Here is a 20,641-nt window from a genome sequence, read left to right as displayed (position 1 = left end):
AATAAAAGAATAAAATGATTAATTTATTTATTATATAAATTTATCGTAAGCACGTGATAAATTTAAGCTATGAAAAGAGAAAGAAAACAAAATAATGTTGGAGTTCAAGAAAAAAGAGAGAGATTTAAAAATAAAAAATAAGAATATAAAGAAATGAGTAAATAAAAAAAATATAAGTCTTTTTTAAATATAATTTTAATATAAAAAATAATTACTCAATCAAATATAAATATAAACATAAATTTTATTATTCATTTAAATAAATATAAAAATAAGCTATTTTTATCTTTAACTGGTCATCAAGACAACAAAGATGAAATTGAGATTGCCAAGTATAAAAGTATTACAAAATGGCCCCAAATATTTTTAAAATTACAAAAGTAGCTCAATTTTTTTTTTGTGATATTTTTCAGTATTTCAAGAGAGGAAACATTTAAAAAAAAGTTAAAATGACAACATTTTGATATTTTTGTGCATTAGAGATTGCTGGCACCATCATAGTTGTCATTGTTGTCGAGTATTTGAAAAAAAAAGAAAGATAAAATACAATACAAAAGAAGAATTTGAGAAGAAAAAGAAATAAAAATAAAAAAGTATTTGAATGGAAATATATTTTGATGTTTTTAATATTTAAGATAGATTAGTTAAGGGTAGGGAAAAAATTATAAAATTATATTAAATTTCAAGAATATTTATATTTTTAATTATTATTATTTTTTTACAATTATTCTAAAGTTTCAGGGGTGAAATTTACTCTAAAAGTATTCTATAAAAGTAAATTTATATTTTGGAAATATTATTATTACATTATATTTGTGATAACAAATTATGACATTAACTATTCACAAGATATTCCATTTCTTACGTAATAAATTGATTGTTAGTGCTTTATGGAGAGAGCCGCAACGAAGTTCATCTTCTGCGCTCGCTCTCACTCTCTCTCTCTCACACACACACACACACCCCTCAATTCACAAAGCAACTAAATTCATCTGTGAATTCCGTCTCCGAAAATTCTCAGTTCATCTTCAGATTCGCTGCAATTCAGAAGCCCCAATTTTGGTGAAATCATGTGAGTTTTCATCGCCTTCTCCTGGTCAATTGCTCTCTTCAACAGTTATATGCAGTCTGCCTGACTTCTTCTTCTTTTTTTTTTTCTCCTGATTTAGGTGAATCGATCTCTAATTTGGATTTCTTGGTGTTCGTTTATGGGTCGAGATTATTAGTTTGTTGGGTTTAATTCGGGAAGTCCACTGTCCGAGGTTTCGATGATGAACAGTAACAAGGACGAAGCTTTAAGATGCATTGCCATTGCCAAGGAGGCAATTTCGTCGGGGAAAAGGCAGTGTGCGGTCAAATTCATTGCAATTGCGCGAAGACTTGACCCTAATTTAGGCGTTGATGATCTTTTGGCTGCTGCTGATAATCCAGAATCGGCGTTCTTTAGTGATTATAATGACAAAAAGGATGTGGGAAGTGATGAAAACGACGCAGATTCTGCTAGGATTATTTATAGCGAAGAACAAGTGCAATTGATTAAGAAAATTCAGAGATGTAGGGATTACTACGAGATTCTAGGTCTGGAAAAGAGTTGTTCCATGGAGGATATGAGAAGGGCGTATAGGAAAATGTCATTGAAAGTTCATCCAGATAAGAATAAGACTCCTGGCTCTGAGGATGCCTTTAAGAAAGTTAGCAAGGCCTTCAAGTGCTTGAGTGATGATGATTCGAGGAGACAGTATGATCGGACTGGATGGGTTGAGGAATTTGAGCACAGCCAGCAGTACAATGTGAGCAGGAGGAGGAGGAGGAGGAGGACAACTGAGCCTGATTTGTTTGATGATGATCTTGATGCTGATGAGATGTTCAAGGCTTTCTTTGGCCAGTCGGACATGTTTCAAGCCTCTCGTGTTTATAGGACTAGAACTAGAACTAGAACTAGAGCGGGCAATCAACAGTGGGATGATTTTGGTAGAGTAGGGCTTAATCTGATGCTTTTGCTTCAGCTATTACCAATTTTGCTAATCTTGTTGCTTGCTTATCTACCATTCTCAGAGCCCGATTATTCTTTGCAGAAGAATTATTTTTATCAGTTTCCCAAGATCACTGAGAAACATGGAGTGGATTTTTTTGTTAAATCACCTGAATTTGATCTGAATTTTCCACTTGGAAGTCCTTCACGAGCTAATATCGAAAATAGTGTGATAAGGGATTATGGTCGTTATTGTCACATAGAACTCCAGAGGAGGCGATGGAGAAGCAACTTGCCCACTCCTCATTGCGACAAGCTTCAAAGCTTTGGTGTAGCCTGAAGGTCAGCTGAAGCGTCTTTATACTTTACTTACAGAGAATTTTGTTTGGATTGATTTTCTTGTCCTACTCGGCTGGCTTGGCATTCACTTGCTTTCTGAAACAATATGCTAGAAGTCTATGTAATTTGTCTATTATTTTTCATGAATAAGTTCCCTTTCTTATCCTGCTGTCATGTTTAATTAGACTTGATTATTAAATAATGGATACTGGCTTCAACCCTCGGTGTATTTATATACTCAACCTTCTTATTTCATTATTTCTGATGGATGACCAAAGTGCTAGATGACCCCCCGGCGATATAGAATAACTTTTATACTAAAAGGTCCTGTGCCAGCAGAAAGAAATGGCATAAAGGATGTTTTTAGACAAACTGCAAGTTAACCATGGATTTCAATCATGAATATGATTGTTAACTCTAACTAGATAATGGAAACATTTGGGCTCGTATTTCAGCTGCAAGACACACAACACATATTCCTCCTTGTCTTGTGTGTCTTTTCTGATTGCAACACCATGAAGCTTCCCTTTTTATTCCTGTTTGAAGAAAAATAAAGAAAACAAATAATGCTGATCATTTGGATATTGCCATTAACATCACCATGTACTGATACTGACTCCCGAATGTTCTTTATCCATTTGTTGTCTTGTTATATTATTGATGAGCCTCAACTATTTAAATCTTGGTCTGTTTTCTCCCTCTTAGTGATTGGGGAGCTAAAATTTATGTAGTGGGCCCCACCTAATGGAATTAAGGCTTGATATTTGTTGCTTTTGTTCTCCCTCTTATTCTACTAAGTTTGTATATACTTGTCCGAAAAAGAAAAAGTATGCAATAACATAAGGATAGGATTGGTGAGTTTCTAAAAATATATTAGCATGGTTTCTATCCCTCGATTTTTTAATCATAGTATAATGTTATTCAACTGCACTAACAATCTAATTAATTATTAGTTTATTCTTGTAATACTGTGTGAGCAAGTCCAAATGGAATTTCAGGAGGAGAAATTGCAAGTTCATTATCTGTCTCAAACATTATGACTGATAATTAGTTATAGTAAATGCTGGAGTACACACAGACACACACATATTTATGTTGATTGTCCATTTGTTCAAATGAAAGTGAGATGGTTTATTGCTTGGAGTGCTATGCCTTTGTCATCCTCTAAACAAATATAATTTGTAAAATGATTTACAGTTTGATAAGAAAATCATCAACTGCAATCCAAACTGGTAAACATATTATTTAGTTGTGGATATTAAACTGATTTGAGCTTGTTTATTAAAAATATGGCAGATGTTACCCACCCACACCCAGTTAAAAATGGTGCTTTGTGGTTGTCAGCATGTTTCTATAAGCACTTTCAAGGAATTATGAAAATTCTCTGCTTGATTTCTTTTTTCGGTTACCCACCTGTCCCACTCTATCATATGCTAGGTACCTCCAATAGTGAAATTACTTTTTAAGTTATTAGTTCTATGATTTCAGCCATGGAATGCATCAATTTTCTGTCTGCCTATTAGAACAATGCTCTTCTTGCATTGCTCCACAAGCTTTTTATGTTTCCCTTGAGTTTTATTCTAGTGGCGGTGACATCAACACAACTGCTTTTGGCTTGGGAATACAGGGTTGCATGCACAAGCTGCAACACTTTCACTGGGTTGGCTGGGGATGCCATCGAGTCCTACAACCCCAAGAAGAGGAAAGCTAGAACCCTGTCACCGAGTTAATCAATCTTGTTGGACATTGACAAAAACACGAGGCTTGGAGGGGACTGGAGGTGCACAAACGGCGTTACAGATGTACTACTAATTCAATGTCTGATTATAGTGTCGATCGACCATGAAGAAGTTACCATTTTCACACTTATTCCATGCCTGAACTTCCATGGAGGGTCACCATTCGCCACCTTGTGTCAACAGGCTCTTGTTTATTTTCATGCCCGATCGATCATTGTATGTTATAATCGTCTTGAGGTGGTGGATGGAAAGGCTTTTAGTTTATGGAATGGGATTGTTTGCTGATAACGAGTCTTAACTTGTGACAATAGCCAGCTTGCCAGCGTTAAACAGTTTACTTGGCTCTGTTTGTTTGGGAAAAATGTTTTCTTGATGGAAAATAGTTTTTTTTTTTTTAAATGTGTTTTCTGTTGTTTGCCTATAACTTGAAAATTTTACTGAAAAATTATTTTCAGTTGTTGGCTGACACTTAGAAAATTATAATTTTTTTATCATAAAATAAAAAAGAATAATAAGCATATAATGAGTCATCGATGACAACAATAATGGATCATTAGCAGCACTATCAACATCAAAAATATCAAAAAATTTCTAGAGAAATTTATTTTCAAAAATCATCAATTTAGAAATAAATCCGGTAAATAAGTTTAAGAACACAAACGAAAAATAAAAAATTAACTCTAATGATCAATTTAGAAATCAACATAGTAAAAATTATCTTTAACCAAATTGTAATTTATCCATTGAGAGTAGTGAATAACAAAAAATAAGAGAGCCAAAGAACGAATAATGAGAGGTAGAATGAGATGAAGATGACGACAAAAATAACTATGCAGACTAAGAGGGGTAGAGCACAACGAAGATGGCGACACACGCGAAAAGAGATAACTTTTGTCAAGAAATAGAGAGCAGATGTGGATACTACTTTGAGAAAATAATTTTATTTTTTATAAATGAAAAGTTATTTTTTTTAAAAATAAAACATTTTATCTTTTGTATTTTTATTGACAAACACTTTTCCTCAACTCTCTTATTTTCTTAGTCCCAAACACAAAAAAATAAGAAATATTTTTCTCAAACAAATATAGCCTTAGATTGCTCATGGTTTTAAGTCTTGTGCATTTATTATATTTTTAATGTGTAATTATCAATTAAATGAAATGACATAATTTAAAAACAATACGAATTGATTAAATAAAGTGCCTTGAAAAACCATATCACTTATCTTCAAAAATCTCTTATTTGTTAAACACGATTAATTAAATTAGATATTAAAAATAATATTAATTAAGAATTAAAACCCTCTAAAAGGTAAATATATATGGTATTTAATATTATTAGTCTTTTAATGAACAATTTTAAAAGAAACAAATAATAGTATAAATTTAAAATAAGTTAAAAATTTAATGCTAATATTAAAAAATTAAAAATTTAATATATATAACTAAAAATACCAAAAACAATTATCAAGAGTCAAATACCCTTAAACCGTTTAAACCCGACCCGGCCCACGTAGACCGGTAGGCACTGCGATGGAGTCCCGGTCTATGACCCGTTGTATTCAGAATCATATTATAAAACTGTCTGCTTTATACATAATAGAGAGCTAGGGTTTGTAAAGGCGGCCAAATCGTTTCTTTTGCTTGGGAGCTGTGAAAGTTCTGATTGCGATTGCACTTCATTTATCGCGATTCCGTTCTCCAGGTCTCTCTTCTCTTTCTGTACCACGCATCTATTTGTGCAAATGTATCCGTGTATATATTTTGATATGTACTCGTTCACTGGATGTTATTGTTGAATTTGATCTTCTTCCCTCCCTGTATCTGTACCAGTGATCTTTTTTTTTTTTTAATTGTACTCTCTGCCAATGATTTTGTTGTTGTATCTGTATGTGTTGCTGTTAACGAGGAACCTTTGTTGCCAACTGATGTATTGGACATGTTTACAGGTTGTAAATCTTTTTGAATTCACAACTGAGCTTTTTGGATCAGCATTTTCTTGTATTGGAGCAAGTAATCCCGTGCGAATTGTCAAAAATGTCTCGAAAAGGGTTGATGGAGCAGGATTTGAGCAAGCTGGATGTGACAAAACTGCATCCACTTTCACCTGAAGTTATTTCGCGTCAGGCCACCATAAATATTGGTAATTTCATTCGCGAATCGTTTTGACTTCTTTCAGAATACATTAAGTTGCGATTTTGGTGTTTTTGGGAGATTTGGTTTCCCGATTTATGCATTAGCATCCAGTTTTTCTAGTGCTTAAGGTTGTAACTGTAACTTGGAGTGAAATTGATTATCCCAGGTACTATTGGTCATGTTGCTCATGGCAAGTCAACAGTTGTAAAAGCAATCTCTGGTGTTCAGGTAATATTTTGTTTTTCTCATTATGGTATTGTTTACTACATGCACATTATCTCTTCTCAGAATTGTCCTGGGACCTGAGGGTTGTTGCTCGTTAGTCATCAGGTAGTCTGCTTATTTGTACCAAAGTAAAGCTGCTAATAATTTATTTGTTCTTTTTTGTTTTTGTGTATGTGATGAACATGATGGATTGAAGGAGTAAGGGAAATAATGAGAAAAAAAGAAAAAGAAAAATGACGCAGTTCTCATGAACTGTTTGTTATGATTAAAGTTTCCTCCATGTGGAAGTCGGCTAGTATCACTTTAGAGTTGAGCTGATTGTTGATCAGTCATCCCTAGCTGGGGAAGCGAGTTTCAGAGTGTCAACTTCTGGGATTAAGTTGCCATTGGCATTCCTTATCATATTTTCACATGGGATTAAGTGCCTTCCTGCTACTTATATGTTTGTATGAGGAAATTGAGTGCAATTCATGGACAGCTTCTCCTGACTATTGATGTAAGCATTGATTGTTTAGTTGAATGTTTGGATACAATTAAACTGATTTCATCAGGGACCCAAAACTGAAAAGTCAACTTTTAAGTTCCTTCCACCAAACAATATATCCAAACTTTTACTAGTAGACTATTCAAGGTGGGATTTGGTCATGATGGATGGAGTGTTGATTGTTAATCTTATGCTCTTGTTCAAGAAAATATATTAACTGAGAATTTGATAGAGCCAAATAGAGTGCTGTAATTTCAAATGGTTGGTTCAATTTATACATGTTAACTGTGAAGATTTTTATGATTTCCTGTTTCTGCAGACTGTTCGTTTTAAAAATGAGCTGGAGAGGAACATTACAATTAAGCTTGGCTATGCCAATGCAAAGATATACAAATGTGAAGATGAACGCTGCTCTCGGCCCATGTGCTACAAGTTGGTATTTCATGACTGCATTGTCCTTCATGTTGGCATTTCATAGGCAGACAGTATATTTATGTGCATCCCTTTTTGTAGAGCTTATGGAAGTGGTAAAGAAGATGGTCCCATGTGTGATGTGCCAGGGTTTGAGAACTGCAGGATGAAATTGTTGAGGCATGTATCTTTTGTTGATTGCCCGGTAAGGTTTATGATGCTATTCTTGGGAAATGCTGTTAATTTAGATCAAGAATATTACATATTTTCCTATATTAGTGGATGGCCATACCTAAAATATGTCAATGACAATGCAGTTGACCAATATCGTTTGCTATTTGTAAATGACATGTTTGCTTGTTGCTTGTGAATGGTTTTCTGATCTCGGCTGATGCACAAGTATATTTATGTCAATGTACAATATTCATCTTTAAAAGAAAGACAATCTTTGTGGTATAATTGTCTTGGTATTATCTAAGCATGGTGTTTTTATGATATTGATCCATCATTCAAACCCCATTGTAGTCTCTAGAATCTAAGGTCAATTGTACACAGCCATCCCCTTAGTAAACAGGTTGTTTCCAGACATGAACTTGTGACCTCCTGGTCACAATGGAGCAATTTTATCCAAGTATATATTACAAAATATAATAGATATAGAAAATACAAGAAAATCCAAAAATGTAAAAAAGGAAAAAGAAAAAGAAATATAACTGAATAAGCATAAAATGGATATGTTTGTACAACTGTGAAACATAAATTCCAAAGATTTGACAAGTAAACTTCTAGTACCATCGCGACTTCCTTATATAGCATATGCCGTGCATCATTAGAGATTTATATATAATGATTACTTGTATGACACACAACCCTCAAAGGAATAAAGATGGATCCATATCCGTCTAATATTAATGAAAATAACAGAAAAGCCCAAAGGTTACATTAGCTTCTCTTTATACAAGATTGTAGTACATGAACAATAGAAAATCAAACTAAACTTTGGCTACCGCTTTGCCTTTCCTCTTGTCTTCGGGGTACTTGACACGTTTGATATACTTGAGACGTTGAATATCTCAGGAGTATGAAACACCCAAGTTAGATAATGACATCTAAGTGAGATGGTTCAGGAAAGAAAATACATGCATTTGTATGCAAGTATGTCAAATGTCATGAAATCATTCCCTTCTGTGGAAACCATGCCAGGATGTTGTCATGTTCGAACCTCTCGGCCCCTTTACACAGGCACGAGGTAGCCCCCTTACACAGGCCACGTGATCAACTCTCTTATACAGGCCCACATGATAGTTCACACATGATAACCCACCAACCAACCACCAACGTTGAGATGCGTGACGAATAGTGATACAATGCAATTTTCAAAGAAACATATGTTATGCAAGCCACATACCACACATGTTCAGGAGTACTAGTTTCGGGTAATTTTTTCTCTTCTTCTAATACCCCTTTTAGTCCTAGGTTCCCTAGAAGCGCTTTCATCTTAATTCTCCAATGGCCAAAATCATTTTGGCCAGTGAATTTTTCTATATCATATCTTGTCACAGCCATAATCAGAACCAAAGTCTTAACAAAATTCAACAAGAAATTATCAAGAAAAGTATCAAGAAAGCTTATCTTGGTCAAAGGATGGCTCTAATACCAGATTGTTAATATTAGGACTGTCAAACGAAGACCAACCCGAAGAGAATTCCCTCTCGAATTCTTACCAACTCATAGAACTTAGAAACCAATTAAGAAAACAGATAAAAAATAGAATGAATATTGAAATTGCAGAAAGATAAAACAAACCAACGAAGAGTCGAGATTTATCCTGGTTCGGAATGCCTTTGGCAAACCTATGTCCAGCAGTCAACACCCACACATACCAACCTTTTATTAGGATGAAATCAATCAATACATCAAGTCTCTAAGCCCTCATCTATATCCCCGAGTACATACACACATTCTCCCAAGAATACACAAGACTAAACTCAGCCTTTCTCTTCTCAAGAATGAAAAACAACACTTGATCATAGACAATATTAGAAGCTCTCTCAGAATGATTTTCGACTACCTCCGATGCCCTCTTATTTATAGAAAGGGCGGACATCCCAATATAATTAACTGCTATTGAGATATTACAATTAGGCCCTCTAAATTACTAAGTAATTACACTTGGTATTTTAACCCTAATTGTTCTAATCTTCCAGCCGATGAATCTTCGATACTTTACTGATCTTCTACTGCATAAACTCTAGTCAAACACAACAATTCTCCACCATTTGCCTTGAGTTCTTCACTCGATATCCTTGAACCTGCTCTCATCTGGAATGTAAGACAAAACACTGATCATATTAGACACAACATTAAGAATGGATAAGCAATGCTGTAATTTAGACTTAGGGACAGGCTTGGTAAACATATCAGCTGCATTTTCTTCTCCTGCAACTTTTATTAGGGTTATCTCCTCCTTCTCAAGAATTTCCCTAATGAAATGATATCTAACATCTATGTGTTTGGTTCTTTCATGGTGTGAAGGATTCTTAGCCAAATGAATAGCACTTTGACTATCACACATTAGCCTAACCTTAGCATCTATTCCTAGTAGTTCACTAATAATTCTCTTAAGCCAAAGACCTTCTTTTATTGCTTCAGTTATAGCAATATACTCTGCCTCGGTTCTGGACAATGCCACTACCGATTGCAGGTTTGTTTTCCAGCTAATGTAAGATCCCCATAGCTGAAATACATAACCTGTTGAAGACCTTCTCTTGTCAATATCTGCAGCAAATTTTGCATCTGTGAACCCTAAGATGTAAGGTTTTTCTTCTAATTTACCTCCACCATAAACCAAAGCCGTACCTAAAGTCCCTTTGACATACCTAAAGGTCCATTTTACAGCATTCCAATGAACTTTACCCGGATTGGCCATAAACCTACTAGATACACTCATAGAATGGGCCAAATTTGGTCTTGTACAGACCATGCTGTACATTAAGCTCCCAACCACATTAGAGTAAGGAATCTTACTCATTTCCTTAATGTCGTCTTCATCCCTAGGAGACTGCTCATGTGATAATTTAAAGTGTTGGGCAAAAGGAACTGATACACCCTTTGCATCACTCATGTTGTATCTCTTAACCAACTTGCTAAGATAGGATTTTTGAGACAAAATTAGCTGCCTATGCTGCCTGTTCCTTTTAATCTCTATGCCTAATATCTTCCTGGCTTCTCCTAATTCTTTCATTTCAAAAACTGATTTTAAACTCAGTTTTAGATTCATGATTTCCTTAGTTGATTGGCTTGCAATCAACATATCATCTACATATAAGAGAAGATATATGGATACATTATTTGACATATGTTTAAAATAGACACAACTATCATATGAGCTCTTCTTAAACCGTTGGGACAACATAAATGATTCAAATTTCTTATATCATTGCCTAGGGGATTGTTTTAAACCGTAAAGAGATTTCTTAAGAAGACACACTAGTTCTTTCTTTCCTCTTACCTCAATTCCCTTTGGCTGTTCCATTAGAATATTTTACTCTAAATCTCCATCTAGAAAAGCTGTAGTGACATCCATTTGTTCTAAAATTAAGTCTTGATGGGCTGTGATTGCAAGTAAAATTCTTATTGAGGTGTGTCTCACTATAGGTGAGAATACCTCATTGAAATCTACACCGGCTACTTGAGTAAAGCCTTTAGCCACTAGCCTAGCTTTATACCTAGGCTTATCTTCCTTCCCAACTCCCTCCTTAATTTTATATATCCACTTACAATTAACAACCCTCTTTCGTAGGGGTTTTTCTACAAGAACCCAAGTATTTTTCCATTTAAAAGAGTCCATCTCAGATTTCATGGCTTCCTGCCGCTTCTGAGAGTCTCTGGAACTTATTGCTGCTTCATATGAAAGGGGTTCCTCCCCTATTTCCGTCACTGCACTTGACAGGTATAGGAAACTAAATCAGAATAACCATATCTTATCGGAGGTCGGGCAAGCCTCCTCTGCCTATCCGTAGCTACATTGTACCGCTCTGGATCCAGAGGATTTTTTGAGCAGGAGGATTCTTCATAATCCTCTTGTTGTCCAGAAGAGGATGCCTCATAGTCATCCTGTTGACTTGGAGAAAAATCTCCATACCATTCATTTTCTTCTTGAAGGTTTAAGTCCTGATCTTGAGGATTATTTTGGCCTTTATCCAATGGTTCTTTAGATAGATCTACATCTATTGATTTTACTTTCTCCGCATCCTTTGATTCTTCCTTTCCCTCAAAGTCTTTTATGTTAGATTCCTCATTAAAGGTAACATCTGTACTTACAAAGGTCTTAGGCATATTTGGATCTAAACTCCACAATTTATAACCCTTAACTCCTTTCGGGTATTCTATAAACAAACCTCTAATTGCTCTAGGGTCCAGCTTGCCTGGCTTAGAGTGAACATAGGCAATACACCCAAACACCCTAATATGATCTATATTAGGCTTGTGACTAGTCCACATTTCATAGGGGGTTATGGCTGTGGATGGTGACCTATTAATAACATAGGCTGCCGTAGATAAGGCTTCTCCCCAAAAAGATTTGGAAAGCCTAGCATGAATTATCATGCACCGAACTCTCTAGTTCTGGTCATTCTCTTGGCCAAACCATTTTGTTTGGGGTTTCCTGGAACCGATAGGTGTCTTAGGATACCATCTTGTTTACATAGGTGGACAAATTCCTTATTGCAAAATTCCAAACCACTATCAGCCCTAATGATCTTAATTTTGCTTTCTTTCTGATTTTCTATCATGGTTTTTCAGGTTTTAAAGGTTTCAAAAGTTTTATCCTTTGATTTAAAACATAAACCCAAACCATCCTAGAATAATCATCAATTATGGATAGGAAATACCTAGCTCCACCATGGGATAAGGTTTGTGAAGGGCCCCATAAATCAGAATGAATATATTCTAGAGGGGCCTTTGTGGAGTGTATAGCCTTCTTAGGGAATTGGACATTTACAGATTTCCCAAATATGCATGTACATTTGTCTATAGCTGTAATCTTTCCAGCACTTAAAATCCCTTGCTTAGCCGATTCTTTAAGTCCTTGCTCACTAATGTGAGCCATCCTATAGTGCCACAACCTAGACTGCTCATAAGATTTTCCCTCTCCTAATGCTGCCTCTCCACATACTGTGGATGCTTGCAACATATATATGCCATTTTGAAGGATAGCCTTCATGCATATGAGGGACCCCTTTACTACCTTATGGACTCCATCAACTCCTCTATAGGAGTAGCCTTTTTTGTCTAATTCTCCAAGGGATATCAGATTTCTCTTCAAATCCGGTACATATTTTACAACAGACAATGTCCTGATTATTTTATCAACAACAACAACAACATATCCAGCCGTTATCCCATTATGTGGGGTTGGCTACATGAATTTTAGACTTTTATGTGAGTTACATCCCAACAGATAGTTTGTCTAGAATTCATATTTGGATCCGACTAAGTTTTATGCTGGCTGTCGGCTACCTAACGCAACCCTCCTCTTTTATTTCATCATGTATTTTTATTTTAACATCCCCAACCTCTTTGATTTTACATTCCTGGTTGTTTCCTAAAAGAACTTTACCCCATCTTTGTCGCTAAAACTTAGGAACCAATCCCCATGAGGAGTCATGTGGAAAGAACAACTAGAGTCTTAACATGCAGGCCTACTTATCCTTGGTATTTGACACAATTAGTGCATCAGCACTATCATAATCAAATTCACAAATTGAGGATGAAATTTCAGCATTCCCTTTATTCTGAAATTCCCTCTTTTTCTTAGGGCAATTCTTCTTAATATGACCTTTTTCGTGACATAAGAAACACCTTATTGTTTTCTTACCATTTTTTAGACTTTGATCTAGACCTTCCCTTAGTCTTTTGATCCTTCTTTTCTGTCCTTGACCTAGCTGTAAGAGCATCTCCTATAGAATTCTTGACTTCTACCTTTTGTTGAAGTTCTTTGGAGTTTAAGGCTCCAATAACATCATCTAAAGACAGGTTTTCTCTACCATGTTTTAATATATCAACAAAAGTCTCATAAGATCTTGGAAAAAAGTGTAAAAGGACAAGAGCCTTATCCTCATCATCATACTTTATTTCTATGTTTTCCAGATCTAAACATAGCTTTGTAAAGTCATCTATATGGTCTTGCAGCTTCTGATCTTCACCTATTCTAAATTCGAAAAATCTGGTTTTCAAGAACAGTCGGGTGGAAAGAGTTTTGGTCAAATATAAAGTCTCTAACCTATTCCATAGGGATAGGGCAGTGGTCATCTTGGCAACCTCTTGCAGGACCTTATCACCAAGACTAAGAATCAAAGTATTATAGGCCTTTTCATCTATTTCTTCCCTCTGTTTACTATATTATTGTTTCTATTCAGGAGTACTAGTTTCGGGTAATTTTTTCTCTTCTTCTAATGCCCCTTTCAATCCTAGGTTCCCTGGAAGCGCATTCATCTTAATTTTCCAAAGGCCGAAATCATTTTGGCCAATGAATTTTTCTATATCATATCTTGTTGCAGCCATAATCAGAACTAAAGTCTAACAAAATTCAACAAGAAATTATCAAGAAAGCTTATCTTGGTCGAAGGATGGCTCTGATACCAGATTATTAATATTAGGACTGTCAAACGAAGACCAACCTGAAGAGAATTCCCTCTCGAATTCTGACAAACTCACAGAACATAGAAACCAATTAAGAAAACAGATAAAAAACAGAATGAATATTGAAATTGCATAAAGATAAAACAAACTAACAAAGAGTCGAGATTTATCCTGGTTCGGAATGACTTTGGCAAATCTATATCCAGCAGTCGACACCCACACAAAGCAACCTTTTATTAGGATGAAACCAATCAGTACATTAAGCCTCTAAGCCCTCATCTATATCCACTAGTACATACACATTCTCCCAAGAATACACAAGACTAAACTCAGCCTTCCTCTTCTCAAGAATGAAAAACAACACTCGATCATAGACAATATTAGAAGCTCTCTCAGGATGATTCTCGACTGCCTCCCATGCCCTCTTATTTATAGAAAGGGCGGACATCCCAATATAACTAACTACTATTGAGATATTACAATTAGGCCCTCTAAATTACTAAGTAATTAAACTTGGTATTTTAACCCTAATTGTTCTAATTTTCCAGCTGATGAATCTTCAATACTTTACTGATCTTCTATCGCATAAACTCTAGGCAAACACAACAAAAGCCCACCTCAAATGCCTGGTGCAGTCTCTCACCCACTGAGACATTTATGGTTTGTCCAAAGAGACTTGATTCTTCCCACAGGCCAGAACTGCCCTGAGGCGATTTTGCCTCACCTTGAGGCTGTTTTACTACAAGAATGATTTGGAAATTGCTTTCTCTTTCTTTCAGGTTCAACAAACTGTGGATCATGGTAGCTTGTCAAGAAAAAAAGAAGAAGAAAGAAATGATGTCTTATTCTTTGCGAACCTTAAACTTGTTAACCTCAGATTATATTTTTGTACTGTTGTCAACCATGTAATCTTAATTCTCTAGATTAGGAGGTGGAATGTAACATGCTAGTGTGGCTCAACAATTCTATTAGAATAGTATTTTCAAGTATTGTTTTTATATGAAGAAATATGTGTAGTATTGAGGTGTACTAATGCAGAAATGAAATTTTAGACTTCTATGCCTTGAATATGATGGCTGGATATAATGAAAGCTAAGGCCAAATTAAGGCATTTCCTAGATTGGATTGTTTTGCAGTCACAACAAGTGGTGCACCATGTTTCTAAGGACCGCACAGGAATTGATGTGTGAGAGAAGAATGTGACAATGGTTGGAAAGGAAACTCAGGAGGTGCCCAAAGACAAAGATTAAGAGACATGAGAACCTAAGCAATAAAATAATGGAATTGTTAGCCTTGGGTTATTAACTATCTTTATGACCTTATGGTGGAACTTTCCTCTGAAAAATTTTGTTTCCCCCTATTTTCCTGTAGGGACATGATATTCTCATGGCTACAATGCTTAATGGAGCAGCAATTATGGATGGAGCCTTACTTCTCATAGCTGCTAATGAAAGTTGCCCCCAGCCTCAAACTTCAGAGCACTTGGCTGCTGTTGAAATTATGCGGCTCCAACATATAATAATTCTCCAAAATAAGGTTGACCTTATTCAAGAAAATGTGGCTATGAACCAGCATGAAGCTATTCGGAAGTTTATTCAGGTCAGTTTTGTTGGGCCATTTATGGTACCTCCATCCTTCTCCTCTTTTCCTGACTCAATACTATACTGAACTGGACTTCTGAACACTGTCAGGGGACTGTTGCCGATGGTGCACCAGTGATTCCAGTTTCTGCACAGCTGAAGTATAACATTGATGTGGTGTGTGAATATATTGTGAAAAAGATCCCCATTCCAGAAAGGAACTTCATTTCACCTCCTAACATGATTGTGATCCGGTCCTTTGACGTCAATAAGCCTGGTTTTGAGGTTGATGAAATTAAAGGTGGTGTTGCTGGTGGAAGTATTCTCAAAGTATGTTTCTCTTGTCTTTCCTTCAAATTGCATGTTCCACAGTGAATATCAGAAAATGAAATATATGATAGAACTCGCAAATTGCTGTGTTGGCACCCCCAAGGCAAAGAAAAAAAAAGACAAGAAAAGCCTGTTTGGTCTTCACCACCAAGCTTGATTGTCATTCTACGTAGGCAGTATATTGGTTTGAGCTTTTTCTCCCTTCTTTTTTACCGCATGTACTGTTCATTGGTGCATGCAAGACTGCAAGTGCAATGTTAGATTTATGGTAATGCATAATGAACTATGATTATAGTGAACAGCTTCTGTAACTAGGCATGCAAATTCAAAGTAGATGTATGCGAGCATATCATGAGCTAAAGTTTCGTTATTACACATCCTTAATTGTTTGTTTTTTCTAACACAAGAAACTATGGGTCTCTTGTGAAGACAGCTCCAGGAATTACTCATGTAGACTGTATTTTTGTTTGATAATCTGTTTGGTGCAGGGTGTTTTGAGAGTAAATCAATTCATTGAGGTTCGTCCAGGGATTGTTGTTAAAGATGAGAATGGCAACATCAAATGCACACCGATTTACTCCAGAATAGTTTCTCTGTATGCTGAGCAAAATGAATTGCAATTTGCAGTACCTGGAGGTCTTATTGGTGTTGGCACTACTATGGACCCCACTTTGACTCGTGCTGATAGATTGGTCGGTCAGGTCCTTGGTGAGGTTGGGTCACTCCCTGAAGTTTTTGTTGAACTAGAGGTAAATAATTCTTCCAAATCTCTCATTTCTTGTGAACAGTGGAGCCTCAAATATTCTTTGGTCTGGGCAATATATCATTTTGCTTTAACGTCAAAGTTGGGTCAATGGAACAATTTATATTTTGCATTCTAGGAACTTATTTCTCTTTCCTATTTCTTTATTATCTGTAAGATTTTGTTGCTTGTGATGTTTTCTTGTATTGGCTGATGACTAGTATTTTCCTTATTTCTTTTTCTAGTCACTTTTGGTATTTTTATTTCATTGATGTGTTGATATAGGATGATTTTGCTGTATTGCATCTTTTTGAGCCTTTAAAATGCCTTAAGAACAATAAGAGCTCTTATTGTCGATATAGAGCTTGTGATCCAGTGTGCCCAACTATCTGCTCTTCAATTTTTCAGGTGAACTTTTTCTTGTTGAGACGCCTTCTGGGTGTGAGGACAAAGGGCACAGAGAGGCAGGGAAGGGTCTCGAAGCTGACAAAGAGTGAGATCTTGATGTTGAACATAGGTTCCATGTCAACAGGTGCTCGAGTTGTAGCGGTAAAGAATGACTTGGCAAAACTGCAGCTCACATCTCCTGTTTGCACCAGCAAGGGTGAGAAAATTGCACTGAGCAGGCGAGTAGAGAAGCACTGGCGTCTAATTGGATGGGGTCAGATTCAAGCCGGCAATACACTTGATGTCCCTCCTTGCCCGATTTGAGTGGAACTGACCTACCTACAAAAAGTATAAGCAAAGAAGAAACAAGTGAAACAGCAAATCAAACGGAGATTTGGGTAAAAGATGTGGGAGGGTAGAGAGCTGTTAGGCACAATTTTTGTGAGATGGAGGAGAAAACATTTCAGCAGGATATGTACCAATTTATTTGTGATATATCTGTTTTTAGCTTCAAAATTTTTGCAGTGGTTTGAAACTTCTAATTGCTGGTGGATTCTTTTAGTTGTTTCGGTTTTCATTACTGGAACGTACTGCTACTGCTCCCCTTGACAGTTTCCCAGTTGTTTGTGGTTCAGATTGAAGTATGCCAACTGGAGTTTTGAGTTGTCTTTTGTGTTGGGACAGAAAAGAAAAATCGTGATAAGAGGGTGGGTTCAAAACTTAATCTAATTAATGGGAGTCTTAAACCTTTTTTTTTTTTAAGGCCCATTTTGGCCATTTTGCCTTTGGATCAATAATCAATAGAAGGGCGAAATGGAGACAAATTTCAGTTTTGGACAAATAATTATCATTCACTGAAAAATAATAAACCCAAACCATAGCCTAAAAAATGGACCCAATACCTAGGGTAGGGGTGAGAGGCCCATTGCAACCGTTGCACCCATTGTTTGATAGGTATATCTTTTAACAACTTTGACTTATTGCACTGTGCTGGTACCACAGAGATTTCTTGTGAAGATCAAATCATCCCGTTGCCAGTGGGTATACATTCTTGTTCTCTTCTAAGTTGCCCCATTAAGTAGCTAAAGGCAACTGCATTAATGGACCACTCACCATTTCCTTCGATTTTATCATCAAATTTATCTTCTACACAAAACTCGGTTTGTGATCTCTTATTTACTTCAGTCCCAAACTTGAATAAAGGAGAAATTCATTTGGTAATTAACAGCTAACCAAGAATTCATCATTATATTAGATAACAACATCCATTTTTAGTTAATTTTGTCGTTTATTTATCGTCCACAAATTTCATAATCATTTATGTGATTGTCTCGCTTTATATATATACATCTCCTCCCAGCACTTACTTACATTCCCTTCCAAAATAGTCTAACCAATCCCAATTATAGAATCAAAACAAAAGCTAAAAAATACCCATTATAGATACGGTTATGTGATAGAGCAAGGGACAAAACAATCATTCTTTTTTTTTTTTTTTCTTTTCTTTCATTTTTATATTTTATATTGTTGGGGGTTGAGAGAAGAAAGAAAGAATCAACCCAAGGTTGCATGCAGACAAAAGATTCTGACCTACATTTTCAGCTTACAGAGATATTGGCTGTAGAGTTCAGCCCATTGGGCTCTGCACATCTTTCCTACATGATGAAAAATCAAATTCTCCTCCATTCCAAAGGGTGCTCCACTCTTCTCGAACTAATAATTCTTCATGGACATTGAGTTGACTACCTGGGTTCCATTACAAGGCATATATGTCAGCTCCTTTATTGATCAACAATACCATTTTATTGGTGGTTAGGGTTTTTTTCCATACAAAAACTATCATAATGAGAATATCATGTCACGCAAGTATTTAACTTATTAACCATAAGCTTGAAGGATTGAATTAATATAAAGGTAAAGAATGGGAGCGAAAGTGTGAAGGAAGAATAATGCTAGCTAGCTAGGTAGTTGCAGAAAAGTAGAAAGCTTGGACCATCACCTATATGTATATAACAAAACAACTCAATCAATTTGGCAAGCAGGCAAACGGGGGCATTGGGGCGGCACTAGGGTTTGCTTTGTAGACTGAAGCTAGCCCACAAAAGCAAAAGCTGTGTCGACTTTGCATGGATCGGTGGTGTCATTCTTTCATGCTTTCATTAGTTATAAAATAAAATCTTTTCCTTTATAGGAATGGTTTATAATTACACAAGCAGTTGTGAATGATAATGATATCTTTTCTCTCATGGTATCTTTTCTCTTTCTCTTCGTCCATATATGTTTTAGTTTCTTTTATATGTATATATTTTTTGATTAACGCATCATCACGAGCATTTTTTGATACTCGATCCTACGATTCCAGCAAGAGATGTAAATCAGGGAACCCAGTAGCCAATTTCTATCCCTAACATTTCTTTACTGACGTGAGAACGACCTGATATTTTTTCAAATTTCAGGATAGCCCCTGACTATTAAGCTTTCTCTTCTGACCAGAACTCGAATATGAAACCTAAGGACTCAAAGAGTAATATCCCAGCGATTCTTCCTTTGCTAGTTGATCTATGCCCCCAAAGGCTTCTTTCATATATTTTGTGCCTATACTTGTATGGGTTGGTTTGGTAACATATTTTTTCATTTTCATATCTATCATATGATATATGATGTTTATATTCATTTAATTTATGTGTGTATATATATAAATATTAATTGTATAAATAAATGGAGATGTTGAAGAACCTATATTCTAGACTAAAACCATTATAAAGGAAAGTAATATAAATACATTATTAAATACGTACAAATTTGTCATGGGTTTAAGGCCCTATGTATACCCGTCATCTTATTCATATAAAATCGAAGATTTTTTTTTTTTTCCCCATTGTAAGCAAATTTTCCAGCCAAGCTTGTCCCAAATAAGCTTGATAGTTGTTGGGACATATCGAAAAATCCTATCATTTTGGTGAAATTTGTTTTTTTTTTTCAAATAATGTGAAATTTGTATCTTTAATGAAAATATTATTAAGTACGAATTTTGACATTTATGTGACACTTAATGTAAATGGTAAATTATTTATTGAGTGACAATTATTTACTATGCAAAATAGTCACTAACTATTTTAAAAAATATGATAATTTTTTTCTCACATATTTAGGGTCAAATATGTATTTTTATCCATGTACTTTCCCATTTTTTTTCTTATGTGATACCTAAATTTTTGTTTGTTTCGATTACACATCTAAATTATATATTTTCGAGTCAATTGCACATATCAGTTAGAGATAATAACACACACGTGCTAAAATACTCAAATTACCCCTCACACATGTGCAAACCGACCACCATCTTCACCATTTCTTCTTCTTTCAGTGATTGGCCATGAGGTAAAGGAAGATGCAGAGGTTGTCGTCGATGATGGTGGAAGGTGGAAGGAAAAGACGAAGGCATCGGTGGTGGCGAAAGGTGCATCACTAGGGAAGGCGAAAAGCGAAGAGATGAAAGCATCAACAATGGCAAAAGGCGAAGAGACGAATGTGTTGACAATGGCAGAATGTCGCTTGTCGTCCATTGTTGGTCGAGGAAGATGGGAGGTGAAGGCAAAGTCGATCGACCTGATCTATAAAGACAGACAAATGACTTCGCCTCTACGTCTTCCAC

The 20,641-nt window shown here is 35.7% G+C and overlaps 2 protein-coding genes across 2 annotated transcripts; both read left to right on the top strand.

The window, feature by feature from the left end:
- The first annotated feature begins 912 nt into the window (after positions 1 to 912).
- LOC127810905 (chaperone protein dnaJ 49) lies at positions 913 to 4,443 on the top strand. The gene is made up of 3 exons (XM_052350498.1): positions 913 to 1,072; positions 1,170 to 2,314; positions 3,939 to 4,443. The coding sequence occupies exon 2, from the start codon at positions 1,269 to 1,271 to the stop codon at positions 2,310 to 2,312; it is 1,044 nt and encodes a 347-aa protein (XP_052206458.1). The 5' UTR covers positions 913 to 1,072; positions 1,170 to 1,268; the 3' UTR covers positions 2,313 to 2,314; positions 3,939 to 4,443.
- A 1,191-nt stretch (positions 4,444 to 5,634) lies between these two features.
- Positions 5,635 to 17,524, top strand: LOC127811493 (eukaryotic translation initiation factor 2 subunit gamma-like). Its single transcript, XM_052351412.1, has 9 exons — positions 5,635 to 5,754; positions 5,999 to 6,192; positions 6,352 to 6,413; positions 7,214 to 7,326; positions 7,408 to 7,510; positions 15,319 to 15,546; positions 15,639 to 15,857; positions 16,346 to 16,606; positions 17,008 to 17,524. Exons 2-9 carry the CDS (start codon positions 6,087 to 6,089, stop codon positions 17,308 to 17,310), a joined length of 1,395 nt encoding a protein of 464 aa, XP_052207372.1. The 5' UTR covers positions 5,635 to 5,754; positions 5,999 to 6,086; the 3' UTR covers positions 17,311 to 17,524.
- The last annotated feature ends 3,117 nt before the right edge of the window (positions 17,525 to 20,641 follow it).

The sequence above is a fragment of the Diospyros lotus genome, chromosome 10 (assembly GCF_014633365.1).
Source record: "Diospyros lotus cultivar Yz01 chromosome 10, ASM1463336v1, whole genome shotgun sequence".
Lineage (NCBI taxonomy): Eukaryota > Viridiplantae > Streptophyta > Magnoliopsida > Ericales > Ebenaceae > Diospyros > Diospyros lotus.
The sequence above is the reverse complement of the archived record's forward strand: the minus strand, read 5'-3'. Positions and strand labels throughout refer to the sequence as shown.